Source organism: Vidua chalybeata, chromosome 4 (genome assembly GCF_026979565.1).
Source record: "Vidua chalybeata isolate OUT-0048 chromosome 4, bVidCha1 merged haplotype, whole genome shotgun sequence".
In the NCBI taxonomy this organism is placed as follows: Eukaryota; Metazoa; Chordata; class Aves; order Passeriformes; family Viduidae; genus Vidua; species Vidua chalybeata.
In genome coordinates, this window is record NC_071533.1 from 19,505,313 (window position 1) to 19,522,214 (window position 16,902).

The 16,902-nt window shown below is 39.0% G+C and overlaps 1 protein-coding gene across 2 annotated transcripts in view; it reads right to left on the bottom strand.

The window, feature by feature from the left end:
- Positions 1 to 3,002: 3,002 nt before the first annotated feature.
- The window catches only part of SNCA (synuclein alpha), a 63,002-nt gene continuing 49,102 nt past the window's right edge, over positions 3,003 to 16,902 (bottom strand). For both annotated transcript variants that reach the window (XM_053941318.1, XM_053941319.1), the window contains exons 5-6: positions 4,605 to 4,694; positions 3,003 to 3,638 (exon numbers count right to left, since the gene is read on the bottom strand). In XM_053941318.1, coding sequence (XP_053797293.1) covers positions 3,606 to 3,638; positions 4,605 to 4,694 — 123 coding nt within the window. In that variant the 3' untranslated portion in view covers positions 3,003 to 3,605. The remainder of the gene's footprint in view (positions 3,639 to 4,604; positions 4,695 to 16,902) is intronic.

Consider the following 16,902-nt stretch of genomic DNA (forward strand, 5'->3'; position numbering starts at 1 on the left):
AAAATGCCTGGTAAGGACTAAGCTCTGGGATTATCAAGATATCTATCTCTGCTTTTCTGCTACTTTTGCTATTCATAGATACTTTGCAAAAAACTTCCTTTACTTTCAGCAAGTTAGGGATAAGGGAGCATCACCCCCATCACATATCTGCCTGACAAAAACAGTACTGCATGGCCAGTGCCTCAGGAAACTCTAGAATCAAGGGTTTCAGCACTTATTTCCTCCCAAAAAAACATGCAGAAGAAATGAAGTGGAAACTCACCATGTCAGTGCAGACTGCCACACAATTTGTTCAAGAAGATCAAATGTATACTGGAGCTATAGCTGTCCTAACACACCTATGTGAAGCCAGTGGGAAGATTTTCACAGATTTCAGTGAACTTTGGATCAAATCTTAGGGCAATTAAGTAGTCCTATTTTGTATATTAAGATTTTATGAATATATGTAGGCAGACATTCTGTACCTGTCTTTCATTGTGCTCCTGGAATTATTTCAGCCTTTAAATGGACAGCTGCACATCTTCCAGTCTCCCAGTTCTTGGAGGCAGTGGTCTCAACTTGGAGTTTGTTGCAGCTGTTTGACCCACTGTCCATGTCTGATCCTTCCACATGAGCATCCCTGGGCCTAGACTGTCCGTGCTATGAAAACCAGGATGAATAAAATCTGTGCTTCCTGTAGAGATACAGGCACATTACTTTTCTTTGAGTTTTTGATATTGCAATTTACCTTAATTTGCCTTCAACTGTCTGGAGGGAATAAAGGAAAGTCTTTGGTGGGAAGAGGAAACACTTGAAATTCATTATATAAGTCATGTAACACTATGATTTACAGTAATGAAAACATTATTACAATGTGTTTAATTAGGAACCATTACAATTCCAATTAAAGTTGTCAAAATAGAACAAAAAAGCAACATGTGTTTTTTCCCCCAGAGGAGCAGGATATGGTGAGGCTCATTATTAACTCTTAATTAGACAATAGAAGAATGCTTTTGCTTTAAAATCCAAGCTCTTACAAAAAAAGAGCTCCAAGACATATTCCTCTCTGGCAGACATTGCTTAAAAAAAAAATTAGCATACCAGCAGAAGCATTTTTTAATACACAGAGTAGACACTTCTAAAAATCTGAATTCAACAGAATCTATTTAGTTCAGCTTTAGCACCCAACACAATTCTGACATTTGCAACCTGCATGCCAATATCCATCTCACTGCAAAAAATAAGACACAATGACACTTGGTTTACCTGGAAAGGATGGTCAGGCAGCCCTTAAAGGAATCTAATTAAAATGCAGCTTGTTACTAGAGCAGTGCATCACACTGTGCTGCCATAATAACCAGGGTCCCATGGACTTTTGGGGCCATCTGAGGGCACGTTTGCAAGAGGCACACAAGAACCGAACTGATCAACTTTGGTATGTTTTAAATTACCTAAAAACTGTGAATGATTCGCTGATATTACCAATTCAAGAAATTCATTAACTCTTACATGTTCAGACAAGGGACCAGTCTCAGAAACAAACTCATTACTGTTCTTTATGATATAACACTCCCCACAGCTTATTTAAGAAGTGCGCTACTTACTTGCAGCATGTGAGCAACCAGTTTAAATTGATTCCCTGGTAAAGAAGCAATAGAGAAATCAAGACCTGGGCAGTGAAAGTGAAGATGAACAACAGAAATACATATTCTATTTAGACTGCTATTTCCAGTGCTATTTTCCAAAGTACCAGGCACAAGACTCAGCTCAGTAGATTTGTAACTGAGACATTAATTTTTCACAGTAAACATGTCCAGGCCAAGAAAATCTTTTGGCACGTCACCTATGAAAGAGACTTCAACCTACCTGTTGGTGGGTTGCTACAGATTACCATGAAAGATCTCTGAAAAAAAAAAACCAAAAAAACCACAGGAATTTAGATTCTGTTAAGCAATTAAACAACTGATGAAAATACCTGAAAGTTGTCTGAAATTATCAAGGGGAGTTTTTCATTGCTTTGAAGAAAAGTAAAAAGAGCTTGATAGCAATTCTTCTGAAATAAATCAAAATCCTGAGAAATATTGGGTTGGGACTGGGGGATGACACAGGAAACTGAAGCACTGGTATTCTAAGCACCATGAAATCAGCAAGTGACTGGCTCACAGTACTACATCATCAGCTCCCATTGTCCACAGATGGAATGGGCACATAGCTGCAAATATCTATTTCATCTTGGGCATGATGGTACCAGAAAGGTTGCAGAAAGACAGAAAGGAGCTCTGTTCACAAACAAGTTGGAGAGTTCATCCTCCTTGGGTCTGTGCCTCTTTTTGAGCATATCAGTAACATGCATTATGTGGTTGTGCCTAAGTCTCCCCACTTTCAAAACCAGACAATGATATTTACCTGTTACCCAGAACACTGAAAAGGGTAGCTGCAAGTCAAGTTCAAAATTCTATTCAAGACTAAAGAACCTTAAACACAGAACCACTTCAGGTTACAGCTAACACTTGATCCAAAATAACAAATAATAAAACATGATAGTAAAACCATCTCACATTCAAATCTTTATACTGTATGGAAAAATATCCAGGCAGCACATGTCTAAAAATAGACAGTAGACTGTACTTCTGCAAAATAGGACTTTATACAAGACAAATTCATTGAAACTAAGCCATCACTGTATACCCCAGCACTTTAACAACCTTGGAACAGTAATTCTTTAAAGGGCCTCATGATTTCCTGATAATCTGCTGCAGCCCATTATTAATGGCTTCATTCACTTTCAGGCTGCCCTTAGAACAGCAAGTTTATTAGCCTACAAACAAATCTGTCAGCAAAGCTGCACCGAGCTGCAGTAGCAGCCCTGATTTTCTCATTCTTCATTATTTTTGTACAGACTGAGCTTACATTTTCTGATTTTGCTCCTCCAGTTCCTTCAAAAGAAGCAACACAGCTCAAATGCTTCAACAGGGGCTTTTGGAAGGCAAAGGTGGTGTTAGAAATCATCACTAATTTAGAAATTAATTTTTAATTTTTAATGGGTTACGTTTTATTTGCTTCAGTTGAACACCATTATTTACAGACACGAGTTAATAAAACACATCACAAAACAATAAAATTTCAACAGCTAATATTTATAGGTGCATAGTTCATGCTCAATTACTTTTTTTATATGTATAATACATACACATATATATAAAGCTCTCACAATAAGTCATCTCTGCACAGAAAGAATAGTCATAGGAAACAAATAAAAACTGTATCATGAACAATATCAAATTACTGACAACCTATCAACAAAACATGTACAGAATTAGAAATAAGCAGTAGACACTTAGGTGTTTTTTACTTAATATTTTCTAACTTTTAAACTTGAAGCCACAATATCCACAGCACAACAATGACCCTGCCAACTGGCTTTCATTTCAGCAGGAGGGAAATGCTGAAACAAGGTGGATGCAGTCACAGATACTCCAATCATTGCTGATGGAAGACTTCAAAATACACCGTAAAAACTGTAAAAAAATTGAACAACTGGGCACATTAGAACTCGGCACTCGTATAGGATGGGATGTCTTTAGTAGTTAGTAGATTTCAGGTGATAGGAAGGAAGGAAAGGACTCTCATGCTTCAGGTTCATAGTCTTGATACTCTTCCTATTGAGGGAAAGCAGAAATCAACACTACTGGTATTTTAGATAAAGACATCCTATTTTCTCTATTTATTCTACTCCTGGTAGATTCAATGCCCAAATATTATGGATTCTCATGTGACCAGGATATGAAATGTATTTGTATTTTGCCATATTTTCCAGATTCTGTACCTTACAAGTCATGGTACTTAGAGGAAAATTAGACTTTTACAGTGATTAACACATCATTCGGCTGATACTGCCAGGGACTCCTGAGGCCACCCATGACAATTCACTTGGAGAGGAAGGAATACTGCTTCTGGGCTGAACGGCACACCATGTGCTGCAGATCCTCATATGAGTCAGTAAATCATTTAAAGGAGTGTTTAACTATGGCCACATGAGCAGCATCCATAATTTCAGTGATATTCAAGATGTTATGCTCAAGCCTTTAAGTCTTTTATTGGATCATGGCCTAAATTTTTTATACCTCTCATTTTAAGTCTTATTATCTGTGCTACCATAAAACTGCAAGTCCAATTAACAGTGCATCATGCCAGACACTGTAGGTAGCTGGTTCATATAAACCAACAAAATAACTTACTCCCATAATTGCATTAACTTAGGATCATGCTTCACAAAGCATGATGCATCGGTGAGTGGCCAAGCTACTAAAACCATCTATGAAGATGTAGTTTATCCTGCATTCCCTATTAAACACACAAAAAAAGGATTCCTCAAAACTCGGGCACAAGTGTTTTGAAACACTGAAAATAAATTTCCATTAACTTCCTTACTATCAAAAAATCAAATAATTTTCTGATTCCCAGCACTATACCTCTGGCAGATCTTGGCCAAAGACCCCATGTTTCTGCTGTGCCCTTGCAGCTCCCAGCACCAGCCTGGGCCAGGCTCATGTAACTCAAACATGCAGCCTCCTCCTGTGCCCTTCTCTTACATGCATTCACAGCAAACACCACAACAGATTTACCTCTGGAGGCATTTCATAAGCCTCGTTCTCAGGATCCACAGCAACACCTGTATTATTCACCATTCCCTCCTGCAGGAAACCTTCTTCATTCTACATTTAAAATAGGGAAAGAAAAGTGACAGTGACTGCTTGCCTCATTTCCACCAAAGTGTGAGTTTCCTCCCCATCAGTGGTTGACTTCTTGGCCTGTCCTTTGGTTGTGGGATGTTGCCAAGGGTCGTGGAGAGTGAGGGGACATGAGTAGCAGAGAGGTCTTCCCCATGTTTCCAGGGATATCCATGGGAATGACAACTATCATCTTTTTGAATAGCTGAGACCTCATTTTTCCCTTGCCATGGACAGGCCAAGAAGTAAATCTGAATAAAAGAACAGTACCACCACCAGCTTGCTGAATATCTTTGGAAAATATTTTACTCCCACAGAAATGCTTTGGTCGAGTCACAAAGCAAACCAAAACAAGGGGTTTTTGTGCCTTAAGAAACTGATCTGGGAAACAAAGTCCTGCACAAATAGTTTAAGTATCACATTAAGTAATCACATTAATTCATGTTTAACTGCTTTGGGGAACAAAGTGACAGGTATGCAAAAGTGCCTGTAAAAATAGGCCAATATCAAGACACACAAATGAAACAGTAATTCAATTATTTATTTTTTCAACGTTATAGACGCACCCACCCTCTCATAAGACATTAATTTTAAAGTTCTAATCTTTTCACAATACATTGCAAAAAGGGGGATACATGCTGGGTTTTTTCCTTCTGTTTTAGAACCTAACTGTATTGGAAAATGCTTTTTTTCCTTTAATGGATCATACCTTTACATGCTTTCTTATGTCAACCAACACGTTACTCTATGCACTACTGGTATATGATACATGGTAGGATACCTTCCACCCAGCTTCTTCCATTTTTTTCTTTATTATAGGAGCACTTCTATTATATACAGCAATTTTAGTAAGAGATACTTGGAATTAACAAGATGGCAATGGTGTGAGGAATAGCATGCTGAATAAGATTATTAAAGGAAGATTATTATTCTCCTAGAACCACAGATACTCTGTACCATACGAAACAAACACAAAGTAAAAAACCCACAACATTTGAATCAGGCCAATCCTCTTTGTAGTTGTTACTCCAAAAGTTCACAGAGAAGAAGCATGAGCTCTGCCAGAGCAGAGGCTGCTGGCATTCATCCTGAACTGTAAGAAAATTGATATGAAAATAGGCAGAGTGTCTCAATGGATCTATTGTGACCATGTTGACTTATAACAGGTGTCACTAAAACCAATTACAGACACTCAGGAAGGAATTACTTTTAAAAACCCCACCTGCAGGTTGGTAGAGTAGGCAAATACAAAATTAAGTAAATCATAAACCAGACTAATGAGAATTCTTAAAATCTACAGATTATAAGACAGTGGTGCTAAATTAAATTTAGGATACAGACAAAATGAGGATAAGAGAAGCTAAACCTGAAATTCACCTCTGAAAGCTTAATACAAAATAGAATACAAAATGCAAAAGAGGTGGCACTAAACCCTCTAACTTCACACAGTATTTATCATGCTCCCCCATTTACCACATATTAGCTCCCTCCGTGGTTTAACCAGGTGACTTTAGTCATAACACTCTGTTCTTCACTTTCTGCACCACCCCAAGCACCAACTGTGACTTCATCTGCCAGATACCAACCCTGTTCTTCCATGGATCAGTCACATTTCTGATACATATGTAGGTACACATTTTTCATCCTCATTATCCAAGGTTACAATGTGCAGAATTGATATCCATAACATAGATTCTTATCTTCAGCTCTTATGTCAGACTTCAAAAGATCCAGCATGAAGAGGTATCTGATCCTATTACTTCTCTATGCTTTTTCCTTTGGAGGTAAGCAGCAGAGTCTGTGTGGAGTCTAACTGTTCTGTCAAGTTCCCTCCATGCATGTGCCTGCTCTGAGTCAACACCCTGAGCTGCTCTATGGCATGGACAAATTCCAAAAAGCCAAAGGACACCGATGAATGAGGTTGCAAGTACCTTTATTTAGGTATCTAATAGGCACCTGTGTCTTCCAGAACTGCCAACAATTTGGGGTGTTCAACATGAAAGGTAATTTTTCAGGCTTGAAGTGATGAGAAAAACTAGGCCCAATTACATTTCTGCCTCATCTTATTAAAACACTTGAGTTCCCCAGATTACTTTATTTCAGTATTTACTTACCTTAGCTTATAAACAAAATTTTAATAGCATTTATGCCTGATTGCTTTTACTAGCTTTGACTGAAATAGCCAAATAAAGTGTGCAATGCAAATTTTACATCTGTGACTGTGCCCTTGATCTAACAGACCAGCTCTAAGGACCTAAAGCTCCTGTTGCATGCTCTCCTGCTTAATCCAAGATATAATTTAATTTCTGCTTCCCCAGTCATTAAGGAACAGCTTCAGCTAACAATCAGCTCATCAAGTAAAACTGCGCCCAAAATCAGGCTTGAGGATGCACAAGAAAGCATGCATGCAGCTTAATGTTATCTGTAGCAGGAAAACAGATGGCAAGTGAAACTGCCAGGACCATTATTAATGACAAGGAAAAACACTTCCCAGCTAAATTTCAAATAAGAGCTTCAAAGTTTGTATGCTTGTTTTTTGTTAGGAACCTCTGCAATAGATCTGGACTGTCCATCAGGATTACTGAGACACAAGGCCTAAAAGACTGAATTTATCATCTTTCCAAGTCCCTTCAGCAAGCTCAGGATGTAGATTTCTCTACAGCTTCAAATAAAACAATCAGCAGCACTAGAAAAACACATCAGCAACCACATTTTTCAAAGGAAGTAAATCATAAGCCATAACAAACCTCCAAGGGAACTCCTTGCCTGGGAAAGGTTTATAGCCTTTGCCCAGCTGCAAACAGCAACACAAACACCAGCTGTCATGTGGATGTCACTGCAGTTCAGATGAGGACGACATGATTCAAGGTCATCTGTTACATAAAAATGCATAGCAAAGGTGACCACCTCATTTTAAATGGTGGCATGCTCTGCTTCTGAGGTACAACCCCTCCAAAGTAAGGGTATCACAAAAGTAAACCACCACCCCCCGTAACACAGAGCCACCTAAGGTACACCTTAAATCATATTTTACCTCCTTTAAAACAAAGAAATGCAATTTTATGCTGTCATGATCTGTAACTCCATATCCTAATTCAGTTATGGAAGAGGAAAACTACCCAAAAGACCAATTCTTGTCTTAGTATGAAAGACATTTTTCTCTAGAAGCTGCAACCTCTCTCCACCACACTGAAGGACATTTCCAGAGGGTAAGATTTTTTCTATTAGATCATCTGAAAAGCTCAACTAAAGCTCCTCAGAGATGAAGTCAGTTTTTAACTGGAGAGCATGAATTCTTGCTGGAAAAACACTTTTTAAAAGGGAAATTGCAACTCACCAATAAACAAGGTGTTAGAAGAATGGTGAGGCGAGGACTTCTGCTCATCTCCTAAGGATTCCCTTAAGGAGAAATAAATACCCACTAATATATCAGTTTGTAGCATGGTCACTCTGGCTAAGTCTTGTATATTGACTCCAGAGAGTCTCATGCCCTCAGACCCCATGTTTCAAGAAAAATCCTTTTGTGCTATCCCAAGCAGAGTAGACCACGCTGCCATTCTCAGGTGTTAAGAGGAATGTCACTCTGTGCTATCAGCACTTCTGCCTGCCTTGCTTGCTAAAGGCATGTGCCTGTGAGACCTGCACAGAGCCCATGTGCTGCCAGGCCACCTGGCAAGCCCACACACATTTTTCCCAGGAATACGTGGCTACGTTATACAGTGTATACCCTCTCTTCCATAAGGTTCTCTCACTTCATCAGGCATCTTGTGCCCTTTTATAAACAAAGAGGAGATGATGCCCCATCATTGAGAAGTGACACTTTTGCATGACCCTGAGTGCCAGTTCTGACTCCAAGAACAGGTATGAAGATAATTGGTATACAAGAGCATGAAGCAGACCTGCTGCGATGGCTCCAAAACATTGATTCCTCCTCTTTTACTATGGGAATGAATCCTGCTAAGCTCTGTGCACAATAGTGGGAAATGACCCACTTTTGCAATAAAATAGTTACCAAACTAATGAAAAACTCCTCCTGAAGACCTGGCCCTGGTAAAATACAGAATATTTGACAAAACTTCAGAACTATTCTTTTTATGTTGTAAATGTCACCAAATAGGTTTTTCTTATTTCAGTGGTTTTTGGTGAAAAATCATACCCCATTCTTTCCATTCACTCTCTTTCCTATCTCATAACACTCTTGGTGGAAGGGAAGAGACTGTTTAAGATCCTCCACCCATGAAAAACAGACCAAGTGGTCTACTCCTGGTACTACACCACGTAGTGAAAGGGTCACCTTCAGGAGTCTGCATTCTGTCCTCTTGGTGATGTTTTGGTGGTCTAATGCCAAGTTACTGCCATCAGAATGAAGGCAATTTATCTCAAGTCAGAGACAAGAGTAACTTCAAAAGGAAGCATTATAATCATAATTTAGTGGCTGATCTAAACACTATACTTTGCCATCTCCCAGGTTAGTAATATGTTTTTTCTCTCCATTATGAACACTGATGAAATGTTACAGTCATGCATAATTCTCATGATTACTAGAGACTAATTCCTTCTGGAATGATTTCACATCCTGAGATAAGTAAACCAGGCTACCACACTGTCTGCTCTTAGAACATTTATACTGGCAAGAGGCAGTCACCTTGGAATCCAGGAACCACAGTGGTCAGAAGACACCTCCAGAAATTGCCCAGTTGCAGGTTGCTCAGGACCACAGATCAGGTTTTAACCATTCCCACAGAGACTCCACAACCTCACTGGATAACCTCTTCCAGTGTTCAACTAAATACACAGTGAAAAACCTTTTTTCTACATTGAAGTGGAGTTTCCTGCTTTTAATTTAGTGCTGACTGCTTGCTGCCATTTCTGGCAAGGAATCTGGTTCAATCTCCCTTACTCATTGATAAACTTCCCCCCACCCCAAACTCACATTCATGCTGTTTCATAGCTGCTGCTTTTTCTGTCTGTTCTTGGGACCTCTATGGAATTTTCCATGCAGATATTGTGGGAGGACCCTTTCTCTAATTGAAAGCCTTACTGACCACAGTAAATATGGTGAGGCTTGCCTCAAACAACTAAAAGATTAATGTAACCTGAGAAGTCATAGCTAATTCCAGCAAAATAGATTATTAAAACTCAATGAGCATTAGTCACTACACCACTTGTCAGTCTGTTACAACATGTTATTGAGTGTTTTATAATGTAAAGCTGTGAACCAATTAAATTTAATTAAATCTGTGTAAATTAATCAAATTAAAACTGTGAATCAAAAAAGCTATGAACCAAGACAAGAGGTGTTATGGAAAAAGCAGTGACCTAGAATAGGGGAAAAGCTGGTTTACAAGATAATCTTCTGCAAATTCCTTTGAGACCCCAACAAAATGTTCCATGCAAAACAATTTTAACACAGCCCAATTTGTCGTACACACACTCCAGCTGGTACCTGTGTGAGCTCAAAATCAGAAAACACAAATCTAAAAGCATGATTACCTTGAAAAATTATCACATACTAATAGAGCAATGCCTGCCTACCAGCCATGGCCATGTATATCTTTGTGGGCCCAGATGCTGATTGAACCCCAGTGTTAGTGAATGATTGAATTTGCTCTTGTTACAGTCTGGATAATTGCACTAGTAATCTGTCTTTATTTAGGGATAAAATTGTTTATCCCTAAAGCTATTGGTCTTGTGCCTGTTACCGCATCCCAAAACCTGTAACTCGGCAGGGCTGCCTCAAGCCCTTGCAACTGGTAACTCCATGTCCCTACAGCCTGACTATGCCCACTTCATTTTTGTATTATCCACCCTGTGAGAGCATTTGTCAGGAGCTGTCAGTCATTATATTGCAGAGCTTAAAGTAAAATTTTGGGATTCCTTTCTTATATCCCCAGTGCAGCTGTTACTGTTCCTGTGAAAATTTGCTTCCTGCTACAAGTTGAATAACAATTTGCTGTGCTTATGGGCTTAAAATCCCCTTTTGAAAAGAAAATAACTTGCGTTCCTTTTTCTCCAAAATATAGTCCACCTGGATACTGTACTGAAGCGAAAAAAAACTGTCTTCCCCATTTGGTAACTCATTATTTACAGATATTTTGACCATAAAGCCCAACTTTTCTGGATGGGAGAAAGACCTTTGAGCAAAGAATCCAACAAGAGGCAAAACAAAGCTATGCTAAAATTTTCTCAATTTATTTCCTATCCTAGTCCTAAAATATTATATTCATGGAACTAACTGAGTTATACAGTAATAACTGAGGTGCCAGGTCAGGTTAGGATGCTTCAAAGCTCCTGTTCACTCATTGCAATAGTCAGTGCCCTCAAACACTCAGCTGTAAATGACAAAGCATCATCACCAGTCCAGTCCAAAGCATCATCATCACTCCAGAGGTACAGAGATATATCTGTACACTATCTAGAAATAAAGCAAACTGTTTTAATTATCCCTAAGCTGAACACCTAAGTGAAGAAAATGATGAGAAAGCATTATGTGTGAAAAAAATTAGCTGTTCCAGTGCACAACTCATTTAGAATACCAATAAAATGAGACTGTCTCCCTCCTCTTCAAATGGAGAGTTGAAATGAAGAGACATTTAATTAAACAAATAAATATCAGCATTAGCACAAATCCAATGAAGGCTAAAATAGTGCCTGCAAGTTCAACAGGCTGCATTCTGGTTTGCATTTTTATGCCTTTCAGCTGGCAATGACAAAAGTGAAAAGGAAAACAACTGAGGCTTACAGAGAAAGGAATGAAGTGTCTGTGGTAACCTGTAACCACAGGTCCACCTTGGTGTCTACGAATAGCTGGAAATAATTTCTGTTTACAACAATCTATGAACTGTTGCAAATGCCTTGAAAAATAAATTTCAGCACAACACAGATTGTGTATTTTTTTTCCTCTCCTTCCTTTAAAATTCCCCAGTATTACTTGTACAGATGAGATGCCTTCAGAGTACAACAGGAACATTTCTGTGAGAAACCAAATTTGCTGAAACTCATTCATGTTTGCATTAACCAGGCTGGTAAAGTTCCTAATTAGAGCTTCTGGAATGTTGCTATTTGCTGATAAATGAGGATTACATGGAGAACCCGCTCATTGCACAGGCCAGACCAGAAGTTCACAGGAGTTCTACAGCAACAGAAGTGCATCAATTCCAGATGACAAAGTACAAGGCTGCCTAAGGGCTGAGTCAATGTGACATCAGCAACACATGTGAATGCAGCCAGGATACACAGCCCTTTCAGCATCATCCTCTTCTGCTTCCCAAATCCATGGTGACATTGAAAAATCCACGGGTAGGGAAAGAAAAAGCTAGAGCACATAATTTGGAAAGATTGAAGTTATTTCTAATTGCAGTATAGTGGGGGTGATGCTAACTAGACATCACATCAGAGATGTGGCCCAGATTTGCCTCTCCTCCCATTCTCCTGAACAAGGTAGTAACAATAATTTACAATAATAGATCTGTGTCACTATACACAACAAATATCTGCTATCTACTTTGTTATTTACATTCTCACAACTGAAATTTTGGACTGCAGTTCCACAGAAATCTTCAGTCAAATAATACCACTAATTCCAGTAAGGATTTGAAAGAAGGGCTAAATAGTGCATTGAACTGTTTGCTCGATCTTACGCAGTAAGAAGGAACAATTAGCAGCCTGAGTTCATTTTTATTGTTTTTACTACATAACTCAAAGACACCTTGACAAAACTAAGTGACTGAAATAAGTAACATGCACCTCAATAGGAAAACGTGTAAGTGTCACTTAGGCACTCACCAAATCAAAGATGATGGGCAAAAAGTGCACAAAACACAATTACAGAGTAACAGAAGCCAAAAGTGTCACCTTAGTGCAAACAAAGGGAAACCATTCTCTCATGTACTAAAAAGGCCTATCCAGGCCTAGGGGGCCTTCTCCTGAATACAGAATTCAGTCTACACAATGCACTTGGCTGGGGACATTGGGACATGCCAAAAGAAAACAGCAGGAATGATCACATCCTGGAACAGAGAGGAAAATGAAGGAATCTGTCACTATGTCTGTCAGGAGCTCCATGGGATTAGCCAAACCCACCTGTCCCTTTTTGTAATGGAGGATTCTCCATTCTATGTGAACTCATTACATAGAGTGACCTCCAAGGACGATATCTGAACATTATCTTCATTACATAAAACTAGAACATAACACATGACCTTGACAGATCAAATTAACAAGAAGAATGGTACACATCAGCTTGGAAGCCAGCATAGAAGTGATCAATATTGGTCAGACTTGGCTCTACTAGGTCAGTAAAGATGATTTTAAGTAGTGCAGTCTCAGCCAGAACTGCAATGTTATTTTTCCATACTTTATTTAAAACAGTTTGAATATCATAATCACATTTCAATGTTAAGTACATTTTTAGTACAAATAAAATCCAGAAGTTACTGTATAGATTCCATGAGTATATATTCTCTAAGAAAAAAACTAAAGGAGAAAAACTAATTTCCTCTCAAAGAATGCTCCAGTTACACAAGCAGTTGATTCAATGCTGTATTATGTAAAACAGCAATCTCTAAACCATAGCTATTTCTCCTACTCTTAGAAAAAGTCCTCTACACAGAACTGCAGGCCCAGCCACCCTTTGGCACTAAGAACAGCATGAGCTCCCTCTCACATGGCCCCAAAGAGAGCACACATTCCAGCTCTGCACCCTATCTCCTGTGGCTGCAGTCACAAAGCACTGGAGCAACTTCACTCACTCCCAAGGAAGTTCTTAAAGAAAGGGGAAGATTCTTTCTTCAGGTAGTGGGAAGAGGGCAGGTTTTGCTCCCTGTTGCTTTTCCCTAGAGCATGAGCAGACAAGGTACTGCAATCAGCACTGATTAATTTGTTTGTACTCTCCAGCACACTGAACTGTGGGCTCACAGGTGATCCAGTGGCAGGATGTCACCTTCAAAGGCTGGAATTGATTGACAGGACATGTTATGAATGAAGCAGTCACCCTTCAGTTATTATCAGTGAGCATCTCTCTAAAGCATTCCATAATTTCCAACCTATCACAGCACTTCATCCAGCTGGGGAATTTTAAAATATATTTCTCCTACAGAGTAGACCATCAACTCTTCTTAGTATGGTGACGTACACATATACAATACTTGAATATTTGTGCTGTCTTTCCCTCCTCCCCTGCACTGCTATTGTTATCTTTGCTTTTCACTTCTGGCTTAGATGCAAGAAAGCAGCAGACTGAAGTCTGCCGTCCTCTACACTGCATGAGAGTGGACTTCAAAGCACCCATTACCCAGGCCAAATTATGTTCCATCTTTGTCAGTATAAGCCCAGTGTAGCTTTCCCCTCCACTAAGCCATTTCCATACTTATGCCTGTATGTCTGAGAGCAGCCTGGGTTTAAGACCCCCTTTTCAGACACCTGCTGCTCTCCCAAAAGGGATGGACACTAGAAAAATCATCACTACTACTTCACATATAAGAAGTACAAAGAGTGTAAGTTTGGATGGCCTATTTGCCCAATTTATGACCCAATGACCCAAATTGCACCTCTGTTTTAGGCAGGTTCAGCTTTCCCCAAATCGTTCCCAACAGATGTCTGGGAAAAACCACTAAAAAGCCTTAATATAACAAAGATTTGACACTGGAAAAAACATTATCCTGATTAATTTCAGTCTTCTCTGGACTAACCCAGCTCTTTCTGTCCACACAACACAGTTAGGAAAAACCTGTGAAGCATCCACTACCCTGTACCTGTGGTGCTCATTTATGAGAGCTGCAGCCAAGTTACATCTTGCTAGAGTTAGGATGTGGCCACTTGGTGTTTGGAACAGTCATGTGGGGCAGAGATGCTGCTCACCATGTTGCTGAGAGGGAAAAGGAGGACAAGCCCCAGCAGTGCCAAAAGTCCAAAAACTACCTGAACCAGTGTGAACTGATGATGATCTCACCCACAGATGAAACTTCAAAGGGGAACTGTTGCTGCACTCTTTTTACCAGAAGGAACCTTCTATTAATAAACTCTATTAAACCATTTGACATTAAAATGCAGAGATGCTTTTAAAGGATAAAAGCATTAAATGTTAGTTATTAGAATTGTTAAAATTGCACTCTCCCTCTGGTCCTTTCTTATTATTAAACACAGTAGCTCCCCAAACTTCACCTGCTAAGCAGGGCTGCCCCTGGAATGCATTTAAGTCACAGTGAAGTTATCACCATAAACTGCTAGAACTCAAAGGAAGCAGGCAGTCCCACAGCCACTAGGAACAAATGGGAAATATGAATTTTCACATAGACTGCTCTGATTTGAGAGAGGGAATTCTAGTCATACTCTAGCCCTCACCCTGTTTATATTTAAGCATACCAGAGGAAAAAATTATGCATATACACCATAGAGGTAGCACACAAAAAAAAGTAGTTGAGATAACAGAATTTATTCACAACATCCAGAATAGCAGGTAAAACCACATTTCTGCCAGGAGTGAAATACTGCTTAATAATTGCACTCATTACACCATCTACTTAGGGATAAATAGGAAAAACCAAACCAGTTTTCTTCAATTTCATGGCATAACACTCAGCTACATGAGATTTATGGAAGTTCAGATGAAGCTGAACAAGAATAATTTAATGTATGTCAAATGAGATTGATTACCAACAAAGCTTAGAATAAGCTAAGGGACAAGAATGCTCAGTTAAAATACAGGAGGAGTGAGAGAACACATGTAACCAATTGATTACAGTTGGTGTAGCTCTTTTCTTCTACAAGCCACATTTGCAATTCCTGAACAACAATACACTGCCTGAAGCAATACAATATTTCTTCCATCATAGTGAGAATCTAAATGCTGCTCTTGCATATTTTCGTAACTGAGGATGAAACAAAAAGACTGGCAGGATGAGTCCATGCTTCAGAAAAAGATGTGTACTTATATGACTCCCTGTAGTTTGAAAACAACACAAAAACCTATCTGCTACCAGCCATAAAGATTGTTTCTCTGCATGTGCTACCTGATGAACACTTGGATAAGAATCAGAACCAGATCTTGAGAATCACCCATGCAGATCTGAACACAACTGACTTGAAAGACTGCCACAGCTGGATGCCCAAGTGTTTCTAAACACTCAAGCAGTATCAGTTAGGCACACAGCTGGTGAGTTTATGGACAAACAATATTTTAGAAATGACCCATACTAGAAAATACTTCCATGGAACACAAGGCTAAGAGTAAATGTATTTTGACATGAACAAACTAAATGAAATTCAGCACTATGCTGTATCATCATCTTTTAATAACAACCTCTTAGCAGTTCTGTTTCAGTTATCTGATAAGTATTTGTGCACTCAATAGGGGTATTGCAATGGCTCTCAAAGTATGATTATTTTTGTAGTTGTTTAGCATAAAGCCAAATGATGTGCTTACTGTTCCATAACAAACGTTGTTCAACAAGCACATTCGATGAGGAAACATAGCAGTGAAAAAAAGCAGTGATTTCTCTTACGCATGTGTATCATTTCTGATACAAGCAGGCAACAAACCAACTGGTCCTTGCTCTCTGGTTTAGCTGCTCATCTGCCTGGATTATTGGAATTTTCCAAGAAAGGAATGCCTTGGAATTATCCAAGAAAGGCAGTGGCATTAGAAAAAGCAGCAGTTGACTGCTCTAGTGTTATTAACCTCTTTCCTATACCTGTTACATTTCAAACATATATATGCAAAGTGTGGATGCTTAGTGGGCTACATTTACCTAAAGTCACTTCTGCCAGGATGCTTTCTGGACCATCTAGCACCCTCAAAAAGCTGTTTACAGAATGTCACCGTAAGACACAGAAGAAGAACTTGAGTATTGACGTCTTGAGTATTCAGAAGCATTTTTCTGAATATATTATTGCAGAAAAGAAGTTCAACACATTCTTTGCAACAACAACAACAAAGGTAAATCTTGTTGTGTGGCTGCATAGTACTTATTTGCCAGCTGGACTTAAACCATAAGAAATATGTAAGCAATCTGACAAGAGAAGCTTAAAATAACATTGCTACTGAAAGCTTAAAAGCTAATTTACTTCAACTTGAATTATTTTTAAACATTTAAATTCATTCGATTCAGCAAAACATTTCAAGTATACACTTAAGTAGTTAGTTGCACAGAAGTCAAAGCTTTCACACAGGTTTAATGCTAACAGAACACTGTAG